Source organism: Carcharhinus amblyrhynchos, unplaced genomic scaffold, assembly GCF_965287045.1.
Source record: "Carcharhinus amblyrhynchos unplaced genomic scaffold, sCarAmb.v2.hapA scaffold_39, whole genome shotgun sequence".
NCBI classification, from domain to species: Eukaryota; Metazoa; Chordata; class Chondrichthyes; order Carcharhiniformes; family Carcharhinidae; genus Carcharhinus; species Carcharhinus amblyrhynchos.
The window spans coordinates 4,285,581-4,296,550 of NW_027649780.1; the positions used below are offsets into that span (position 1 = coordinate 4,285,581).

The 10,970-nt window shown below is 47.9% G+C and overlaps 1 protein-coding gene across 1 annotated transcript in view; it reads right to left on the reverse strand.

The window, feature by feature from the left end:
- Window positions 1-2,490: 2,490 nt before the first annotated feature.
- Window positions 2,491-10,970, reverse strand: part of LOC145363622 (uncharacterized) — a 115,526-nt gene continuing 107,046 nt past the window's right edge. The window contains exon 4 of the mRNA XM_080218806.1: window positions 2,491-3,565. Within this exon, the coding sequence (XP_080074932.1) occupies window positions 2,689-3,565 (877 nt within the window). The 3' untranslated portion in view covers window positions 2,491-2,688. The remainder of the gene's footprint in view (window positions 3,566-10,970) is intronic.

Here is a 10,970-nt window from a genome sequence, read left to right on the forward strand (position 1 = left end):
CCTCCCTGTCCTGGGTATTTAAGGTGAATGCTAATAATCTGTCACCCACTTCCCATCATAGAACATAGAACATTACAGCGCGGAACAGGCCCTTCGGCCCACAATGTTGCGCCGACCAGTCTTATTTTTAAAAAAAACATTGACCCACTAATCTAAACCAATCCCTTTTCGTCCATAAACCTATCCACCAATCTCTTAAACGCCCCCAAACTAGGCGCATTTACAACTGCAGCAGGCAGGGCATTCCAGTCCCTCACCACCCTCTGGGTAAAGAACCTGCCCCTGACATCCGTCCTATAACTACCCCCCCTTAATTTAAAGCCATGCCCCCTCGTGCTAGATTTCTCCATCCGAGGAAACAGGCTATCACCATCCACCCTATCTAAACCTCTAATCATCTTATATGTTTCTATAAGATCCCCTCTTAGCCGCCTTCTTTCCAGTGAAAACAACCCCAAATCCCTCAGTCTCTCCTCATAGGACCTCCCCTGCATACCAGGCAACATCCTGGTAAACCTCCTCTGCACCCTCTCCAAAGCCTCCACATCCTTCCTGTAATGTGGGGACCAGAACTGCACACAGTACTCCAAGTGCGGCCGCACCAGAGTTGTGTACAGTTGCAACATGACGCTGCGACTCCTAAATTCAATCCCCCTACCAATAAACGCCAAGACACCGTACGCCTTCTTAACAACCTTATCTACTTGATTCCCAACTTTCAGGGATCTATGTACACATACACCTAGATCCCTCTGCTCCTCCACTCTATTCAAAGTCCTCCCGTTAGCCCTATACTCAACACATCTGTTATTCCTACCGAAATGGATTACCTCACACTTCTCCGCATTAAACTCCATCCGCCACCTCGCGGCCCAGCTCTGCAACCTGTCCAAGTCACCCTGCAAACTTCGACACCCTTCCTCACAATCTACCACACCTCCGACTTTGGTGTCATCAGCAAACGTACTAATCCACCCAACTATACCCTCATCCAGATCATTAATAAAGATTACAAACAGCAGGGTGGTAGAAGTAGAGATGATGGAATGATTTCCAAAAGGGATTGGTGGGGCACTTGTGGGGAATAAGTCTATAGCATTGCAAGGATGAAACAGGGCAATGGCACTGACTAGTTTGTTCCAGGGAACTGGCATGAAATCAATGGGCCAAATGGCCTCATTCCTCACCCTAATGATTCTATGATCCAAAAAAAATTCAACTGTTCCAGTCTCTCCAACTAACTGTGGTCCCTCATCCCTAGAGACATTCTCAGAAATGTCCTCTGCACTCTCTCTAAGAACTTCACTCAATTGTGGGGCCCATGTATAGGGTTCCATTCCAGAGGGATAGAATTGAAAAGCAGGGAGGTTCGGTTCAACTTGTTCAGACAGTAAGAAGTCTCACAACACCAGGTCCAACAGGTTTATTTGGTAGCAAATGCCACTAGCTTTTGGAGCACTGCTCCTTCATCAGGAACTAACCTTCTGGGGACCCGAGTTCCAAATAAACCTGTTGGACTTTAACCTGGTGCTGTAAGACTTCTTACTGTGTTTACCCCAGTCAAACGCCAGCATCTCCACATCACAACTTGTCCAGAACCAGCGTTAGACTACACTGGGAGCACTGTCAACATTTCTAATCTCCATTTAAGAAAAGGAATCAGGGGCACTGAAGAAGGAGCAACAAAGATTCTTGAGAATAATCCCAGAACTGAGAGCATTTAACCCTCAGGAAAGGCTGGGGCTGCTTTTCCCTAGAAAAGAGAGGATTGAAGAGTGACCTGATGAAAAGTTAGACAGGGTAGATTCAGAAAGGATGTACCAGATGGTGGGGAATCCAGAGCTGAGGGGTCATAGTTTGAGGACTGAGGTGAGGAGAAATCTCTTCACCCAGAGGGTAGTGAATGTGTGGAATTCACTGCCACAGGAAGGTAGTTGAGGCCAAAATGTTGAGTGATTTCAAGAAGAAATTAGATATAGCTCTTGGGGATCGAGGGATATAGGGGGAAAGGGGGATCAGGATATAGAATTTGATGATCAGCCATGATCACAATGAATGGCGGAGCAGACTTGAAGGGCTAAACGGCCTACTCCTGCTTCTAGTTTCTATTTTTAAGATTATGAAGGGGTTCCATAATCCAGTAGGGGTTTCAGTGAGAAACCTCTTTACCCAGCGAGTGGTGAGAATGTGGAACTCACTACCACAGCGAGTGGTTGAGATGATGAAGAGGAAGCTGGATATATACATGAGGGAGAAAGGAATAGAAGGATATGCTGATTGGGGGGAGATGAAGAGGGGTGGGGGAAGGCTCATGAGGAGCATAAATACCGACACAGACCAATTGAGCCGATTGGCCTGGCCCTGTGCTGTAGACTCAATGGAACAGAGATCAATCTACTTGTGGTCGGAAAAGCACTATTTATTATCCATGAAATAAATCTATTTCATCAACTTTCGCAGATCATTTCAGTGGAAGTGTGCTCTCCCAGGGCTCAAAGAGCATCAGCCTGGAAGCAAAGTCATGAGACCGGCCAGTCCAGCAGAAAGAAACCCTCCGACCCTCCCACTTCACCCACTGTCAGAATGAATGTAGTTCAGTCCCGGATGTGATCAACAGCAGCAATCACAGTAGAATCCAACCCCTTCAGAACTTGTTGCTATCTCTGCAGGCTGGATGAATGAATCCCTTCACTCACCGAGAAGAGGTGCTGCCCCCTCCCGGCTGTGAACTCGCTGGTGTGCCAGCAGTTTGTGCGAATGACTGAACTCCTTCCCGCACTCGGAGCAGGTGAACGGCCTCTTCCCAGGATGGACTCGCTGGTGCCGCAGCAGGGTGGATGAATGTCTGAATCTCTTCCCGCAGTCACAGCAGGCGAAGGGCCTCTCCCCGGTGTGAACTCGCTGGTGAGTCAGCAGGTTGGACGAAGCACTGAACCCCTTCCCGCACTCGGAACAAGGGAACGGCCTCTCCCCGGTGTGAGCTCGCCGGTGTCTCAGCAGGTCAGATAGCTGAGCGAATCCTTTCCCACATTCGGGGCAGGTGAAGGGTCTCTCCCCGGTGTGAGCTCGTCGGTGCGTCTGCAGGGCAGATGGATGAGTGAATCCCTTCCCGCACTCAGAGCAGGTAAAAGGCCTCTCACCGGACTGAACTTGCTGATGCCTCAAGAGGCTGGACAACTGAGTGAAACCCTTCCCACAGTCTAAGCAGGTGAACGGCCTCTCCCCCCTGTGAATGCGCTGGTGCGTCTGCAGGTTGGACAACTGCGTGAATGCTCTCCCACACTCGGGGCAGGCGAACGGTCTCTCCTTGGTGTGAACCCGCTGGTGCCTCAGCAGGGCGGACGAACAAGTGAATCTCTTCCCACAGTCGGAGCAGGCGAACGGCCTCTCCCCGGTGTGGACTCGCCGGTGCGTCCGCAGGTTGGAGGAGTGCGTGAACGCTTTCCCGCACTCGGAGCAGGCGAACGGCCTCTCGCCGGTGTGGCTGCGGCAATGGGTTTTGAGGGCGGAGGGGGACTGGAATCCCTTCCCGCAGTCCCCGCACTCCCATGGTTTCCTCATGGTGCTCGGGCCTTTGTGTCTCTCCCGTTTCAACAATCGGTCCACGTTCAGAACAGGCGGAGAGTCTCCAAAGGATGTCAATGGTCTGATGGGTTGGTCAAGTTGTGCGACCGGTTAAAGCTTTCTTCACAGAGAGTGCACTGGAACACTCTCACTTGGTGTGTGTGTGTGTGTGTCTGTCTGTCTGTGTCTGTGTGTTTCTGTGTGTGTGTGTCTGTGTCTGTGCGTGTGTGTGTCTGTGTGTTTGTGTGCGTGACACAGTGCTTTTCCAGTCACAATTAAGTTGAAAGCCTCTCGATGCAGACAGAACAGAAAAACATTTCTCCTTCCAGATTCACGGACTATATTCACATTGTGATGAACTGAGTGACTCTGCCCATCTCGATGCGATGCTGGTTTTGAGATCTGTCTGAAAATCCTCCCCTTCTAATATCCTGCAAAATGAGTTTCCAAAGGTCATCACTCTCAGTCCAGGATAGAAATTCAGAACAGACAATTCTAGTTTCCACAGAACACTCTTTTCTCCCTCGTTCCCCAAAACCTCTCAGCCGATTCCCATGACCCTCGACTCCCTTGTTGATCAAAAATCTGTCTAGTTCAGTTTTGAATTAGTGATTGGCACTGATACCTCACAGCGCTGGGGACCTGGGTTCGATTCCCGCTGTGGAGTTTGCACGTTCTACCCCCCCTCCACGGTGTCTGCGTGGATTTCCTCTGGGTGCTCTCCAGTTTCCTCCCACAGTCCAAAAGACGTGCTGGTTAGGTACATTGACCATGCTAAATTCTCCCTCAGTGCAACCCGAAGAGGTGCTGGAGTGTGGCGACTAGGGGATTTTCACAGTAACTTCATCGCAGTGTTAATGTAAGCCGACTTGTGACACCAATAAATAAACTTGAAACTTTGAATATATCCAATGACCCAGCCTCCATTGCTCTCTGCGGAAGAGAATGCCAAAGACTCTGCGACACCAGCGAGTTCACAACAAGGAATTCACACCAAGGTTCGCCTGCCCCGACTGTGGGAAAGCACTCATGCAGTTAACCAACCTGCAGACAACACTCTGAGGGAAGAAATTCCTCCTCATCTCCAACTAAAATGAAAATCCCATTATTTTTTAAATTAGATTCTAGATTTCCCCCAAGAGAGGAAACACGCTCTCCAAAGATGTGCGGGTTATATTAATTGGCAATGCTAAACTGACCCTATTGTCAGGGAAATTAGCAGGGTAAATAAGAGTTACGGGAGGGACCTCGGGGTCCTTGTGCATGAGTCGCAAAAACCCAGCTTGCAGGTGCAGCGGGTGGTCAGGAAGGCGAATGGGATGCTGGCCTTCATAGCGAGGGGAATTGAATATAAAAGTAGGGAGGTCTTGCTGCGGCTGTATAGGGCATTGGTGAGGCCGCAGCTGGAGTACTGTGTGCAGTTTTGGGCGCCGTACTTACGCAAGGATATTTTGGCCTTGGAGGGAGTGCAGAGGAGGTTTACTAGGCTGATGCCAGAGTTGAGGGGGTTGAGCTATGAGGAGAGGCTGAATAAACTAGGCTTGTACTCGTTAGAGTTTAGAAGAATGAGGGGAGATCTCATTGAGACGTATAAGATGATGAGTGGGATGGATAGGATAGAGGTGGAGAGACTCTTCCCGCTCAGAAAGGACAGTAGGATTAGGGGGCACAGCCTCAAGATAAAGAGGGGGGCGGTTTAGAACGGAGTTGAGGAAGAACTTCTTCACTCAAAGGGTGGTGAATCTCTGGAATTCTCTGCCCGTTGAAGTGGTGGAGGCTACCTCGCTAAATATTTTTAAGACGCGGGTTGATGGGTTTTTGATAAGAGAGGGGATTAAGGGTTATGGGGAGAGGGCGGGAATGTGGAACTGAGCCATGACAGATCAGCCATGATCTTATTGAATGGCGGGGCAGGCTCGAAGGGCTAGATGGCCTACTCCTGCTCCTATTTTTTATGTTCTTATGTTCTTATGAATAGGACCTGAATTGGATTGTGGTCAGTACAAACTTGATGGGCAGAATGGCCTCCTTCTGTACTGTAGGGATTCTATGATCTTCCCAGCATCTACCCTGTCAAACCCTCTCAGAATCCTATTTGTTTTGGTAAGAGCATCTCTCATTCTTCTAAACTGCAACGAGACAAGGTTCAACTTGCTGAACATTTCCTCACAACAGGAATTCCTTCTTCCTAAGAAATCAGCCCAGTGAACATTCTGTGAATGGTTTCCAATGTCAATACATCCCTCCTCGAGGCAGGGCCGAGACACCTGGACACGGGAGTCCCTTCCCCTACACCTCCTCAAGGTTACCTTCTCAGGCTGCCTGCTCCAGCCTGACTTGGGGCTGCGGGGAGGGGACTTTACAAAATCTCTTCCCATCTTTTTTTTTCCAAGTCCTGCAGTTTGATTTGAAACAGCACAGCTTTTGTTTTTAGCTTCACACACACAAACTGAAACTTCCTCCTCTGGCCAACATCTGCGAGTAAAACACTTTATTTCTCCCCACTGGGAAATGAAGTTTTAAGGTTTTTTTTATTAATGTCACAAGTAGGCTCACATTAGCTATGACTGTAACACTACATCCTGCACACTCTCCTTTCCTTCTCTATGAACGGTACGCTTTGTCTGTATAGCGCGCAAGAAACAATACTTTTCACTGTATAATAATACACGTGACAATAATAAATCAATTCAAAATTGATTCAACATTGATGTGGGCAGCATAGACAGCGTCAAGAGACCCGAATTCGATTCCTGGTCTCGGGTCACTGTCTGTGTGGAGTTTGCACATTCTCCCCGTGTCTGCATGGGTTTCCTCTGGGTGCTCTGGCTTCCTCCACATAGTCCAAAGATATGTAGATTAGGTTGATTGGCTATGACTAATTGACCCTAGTGTCAGGGGGATTAGCTAGGGTAAATGTGTGAGGTTATGGGGATAGAGCCTGGGTGGGATTGTGGTCGGTGCAGACTCGATGGGCTGAATGGTCTCCTTCTGCGCTGTAGAGATTCTGTGATTCTCTGGGATTCTATGATTCTTTGTCTGGTGTAGCTTTCTAGTCTATGTGCGATCTGCAATGAAGTTCATTAATGGTCATTTTTCAGCTTGTCGCAGTACTGAAGATTGTTCTCCAGAACTTGCTGCATCCTTATCCAAGCTGCTTCAGTGCTATTGGGGGTGCTGACATCTAACTAATAATTTGTGGAAAATTGCCCAGGTTTGTGCAGTCAGTAGGAAAAATTCAACCTGACCAATGACAGACACACCAGCTTATTGTTATGTAATCAATTCCCCTTAAGGAATAAAAGAAAGCACGGTAGCACAGTGGTTAGCACTGCTGCTTCACAGCTCCAGGGACCTGGGTTCAATTCCCGGCTCGGGTCACTGTCTGTGTGGAGTTTGCACATTCTCCTCGTGTCTGCGTGGGTTTCCTCCGGGTGCTCCGGTTTCCTCCCACAGTCCAAAGATGTGTGGGTTAAGTTGATTGGCCATGCTAAAATTGTCCCTAAGTTTCCAGGGATGTGTAGGTTAGAGAGTAAAATATGTAGGGATATGGGGGTAGGGCCTGGGTGGGATTGTGGTCAGTGCAGACTCAATGGGCCAAAGGACCTCATTCTGCACTGTAGGGTTCTAGGATTCATGAGATTGGTGTGTCGCTGGCTAGGCCAACATTTATTGCTCATCCCCAATTGGTAACTGTGAAGGTGGTGGTGAGCCGCCTTCTTGATCTGCTGCAGTCCTGTGCACCCACAGTGCTGTTAGGAAGATAGTTATAGGATCATGATCATCAGCAAAGTGATGGAAAGCATGCTGCGGTGCAGAGGGACCTGGGGGTCCTTGTGCACGAATCGCAAAAACCCAGTCTGCAGGTGCAGCAGGTGATCAAGAAGGCGAATGGGATGTTGGCCTTTATCGTGAGCGGGGATAGAATATAAAAGCGGGGAGGTCTTGCTGCAACTGTACAGGGTACTGGTGAGGCTGCAGCTGGAGTACTGTGTGCAGTTTTGGTCTCCACATTTGCAGAAGGATATATTGGCCTTGGAGGGAGTGCAGAGAAGGTTCACCAGGCTGATACCGGAGATGAGGGGGTTAGCCTATGAGGAGAGATTGAATAGACTGGGTCTGTACTCGTTGGAGTTTAGAAGGCTGAGGGGGGATCTTATAGAGACGTATAAGATAATGAAGGGGATGGATAGGGTAGAGGTAGAGAGATTCTTCCCGCTTAGAAAGGATAGCAGAACTAGACGGCACAGCCTCAAAATAAAGGGGGGTGCAGTTTAGGTCGGAGTTGAGGAGGAACTTCTTCACTCAAAGGGTGGTGAATCTCTGGAATTCTCTGCCCATTGAAGTGGTGGAGGCTGCCTCGCTAAATATATTTAAGTCAAGGGTAGATAGGTTTCTGATAGACAAGGGAATTAAGGGTTATGGGGAGAAAGCGGGAAAGTGGAACTGATCCACTTCAGATCAGCCACGATCTTGTTGAATGGCGGGGCAGGCTCGAAGGGCTAGATGGCCTACTCCTGCTCCTATTTCTTATGTTCTTAAAGGGTCATCAACAGAGCTGTGAAAATGGTGCTTACAAAGTAATGCCCTGCTCCCCGAAGCTCCGTTTGGGTTGTGGCAGAGCTCCTAAACCCATTACGGTCTTGGTACAAATTTGGACACCTCAACATGGAGCTTAACAAGAGGAGCCCTATCTAAATTGAAATCAATGAGAATTAGGGCAAATCAGTCACACCTCGCACAAGGAAAGTTGATTGTGGTTGTTGGACGTCAGCCACCTCAGGGATCTGCTCTGATGAAGGGTCATCTAGACTTGAAACGTTGGCTCTATTCCCTCCCCACTGATGCTGTCACACCTGCTGAGTTTTTCCAGCATTTTCTGTTTTTGTTTCAGATTCCAGTATCCGCAGTATTTTGCTTTGAAGTAACGCAAGGTTTATTTATTAGTCGCAAGTAATGCTTACATTAACACTGCAATGAAGTTACTGTGAAATTCTCCTAGTCGCCACACTTCGGCACTTGTTCAGGGTTCAATGCACCCAACCAGCACGTCTTTCAGACTGTGGAAGGAAACCGGAGCACCCAGAGGAAACCCACGCAGACACAGGGGAAGAATGTGCAAACTCCACACTTCCCAAGCCGGGAATCGAACCTGGGTCCTTGGCAGTGTGAGGCAGCAGTGCTAACCACTGTGCTACCATGCCATCCCTTTATCTCAAGGATCTGGGTGTCTACGTTCATAAATCACAGAAAGTCGGTGTGCAGATGCAGCATGTAATAAAAAAAAGGCACATGGGATGTTGGTATTTATTGCAAAGGGACTGGAGTATAGAAGTAGAGAAGTGTTGTTGCAATTGTATAGGGTGTTAGTGAGACCACATCTGGAGTATTGTGTCCAATTCTGGTCTCCTTATTTGAGGAAAGATGTGGTGGCATTGGAAGCAGTTCAGAGGGAAATTGATTCCAGAGGTGAAGGGGTTGATGGATGAGAGAGATTAAACATTTTGGGGCTTGTACTTGCTGGAGATTAGAAAGATGAGAGTGGATCTGATTGAGGTATATAAAATTTTTAAAGGGATTGATAAAAGTAAACGTAGACCAAATGTTTCCCCTTTGGGGGCAATCAAGAACGAGAGGTCACAGGTAGAGGTTGAGAGGCAGTAGATTTAAAACTGAGATGAGGAGGAACTACTTCACGCAGAGGGTGTGAATTTGTGGAATTTGCTGTCCCATGGTTCGAATCATTAAATGGTTTCAAGGAGATATATGTATTTCTAATAAGAGACTAGGTGGGGAGGTGGATTTGAGACCAGGGAAAAATTAGCCATGATCTGACTGAATGGCGGAACAGGCTCTAAGGATTGAATTTGCCTACTTCTGCTCCTAATTCCCATGTTCCTATGCACAACTTTTATGAAATATTCTGCACGTATTAAACATATTCAATCTTATTCAGGTTCAGAGTTAGCGAACAAGCATGATTTCAATCTTGTAGCCCACTGAAATGAAGATTTTAAGGTTTATTTATTAGTGTCACAAGTAAGCTTACATTAATACTGCAATGAAGTTAGTGTAAGAAGGAGGGCGGCATTCAGGCCTCTCAAGCCTATGTTGCTTATCATTGGATTAGAGGCTTTTGCACAGTAAGAAGTCTCACAACACTAGGTTAAAGTCCAACAGGTTTATTTGATAGTAAACAGCACTAGCTTTCAGAGCGCTGCTCCTTTGTCAGGTGAGTGGGAAGTTCTGATCATAAACAGGGCATACAAAGGCACACACTGAATTTACAGAATACTGATTAGAATGCAAGCCTTTGCAGCTCATCAAGTCTTAAAGGTGAAGACAATGTGAGCGGAGATAGCATTAAGCATAGGTTAAAGAGATGTGTATTGTCTCCAGACAGGACAGTAAGTAAGTGAGATGTTGCAAGCCCAGGCAAGTCATGGGGGTTACAGATAGTGTGACATGAACCCAAGATCCCGGTTGAGACCGTCATGTGTGCGGAACTTGGCTATCAGTTTCTGCTCAGAGACTCTGCGCTGTCGTGTGTCGTGAAGGCCGCCTTGGAGAACGTTTACCCGACGATCAGAGGCTGAATGCCCCTGACCGCTGAAGTGTTCGCCAACAGGAAGGGAACAGTCTTGCCTGGTGATTGTTGTGCAGTGTTCATTCATCCGTTGTCGTAGTGTCTGCATGGTGCCCAATGTACAATGCCTCGGGACATGTCACATTATCTGTAACTTCCATGACTTGCCTTGGCTTGCAACATCTCACATATTGTCCTGTCTGGAGACAATACACATCTCTAACCTATGCTTAATGCTCTCTCCGCTCACACTGTCTGCACCTTCAAGACTTGATTAGCTCTAAAGACTCGCATTCTAATCAGTATTCTGTAAATTATGTGTGCCTTTTTATGCCCTGTTTGTGATCAGAACCCCCCCCCCAACTCACTTGATGAAGGAGCTGCACTCCGAAAGCTAGTGGCTTTTGCTACGAAATAACCCTGTTGGACTTTAACCTGGTGTTGTGAGACTCCTTACTGTGTTTTCCCTGGTCCAATGCCAGCACCCCGGCTACGTTCACAGCCAGGTGTCCCTGGAGAGGGAACATGCAGTGTCCGCGGGCGCAGTTGACGCCCTCCGCGCCTGCTGGGCACCGCAGGGGCTTGGGTGCATTATTGATCTGGATAATCACATTTTAATTTGACTTTTTAAAGTTTCCTTTGTACTTTTGTTTTTGTTTGGCTGTTCCCTTTCCCTTTGGGGAGCTGATCCTTTTACTTTGTCCTAATTTAGTTTGAGTTTGTTTGTTTGGTTTGACCTTAAAAGAGGTCCACATTAGAGGCCTTTGGCCAGAGTCCCAGCCACCAGCTCCATGGCTCCCTCTACCGGCTTGCGGCAGGC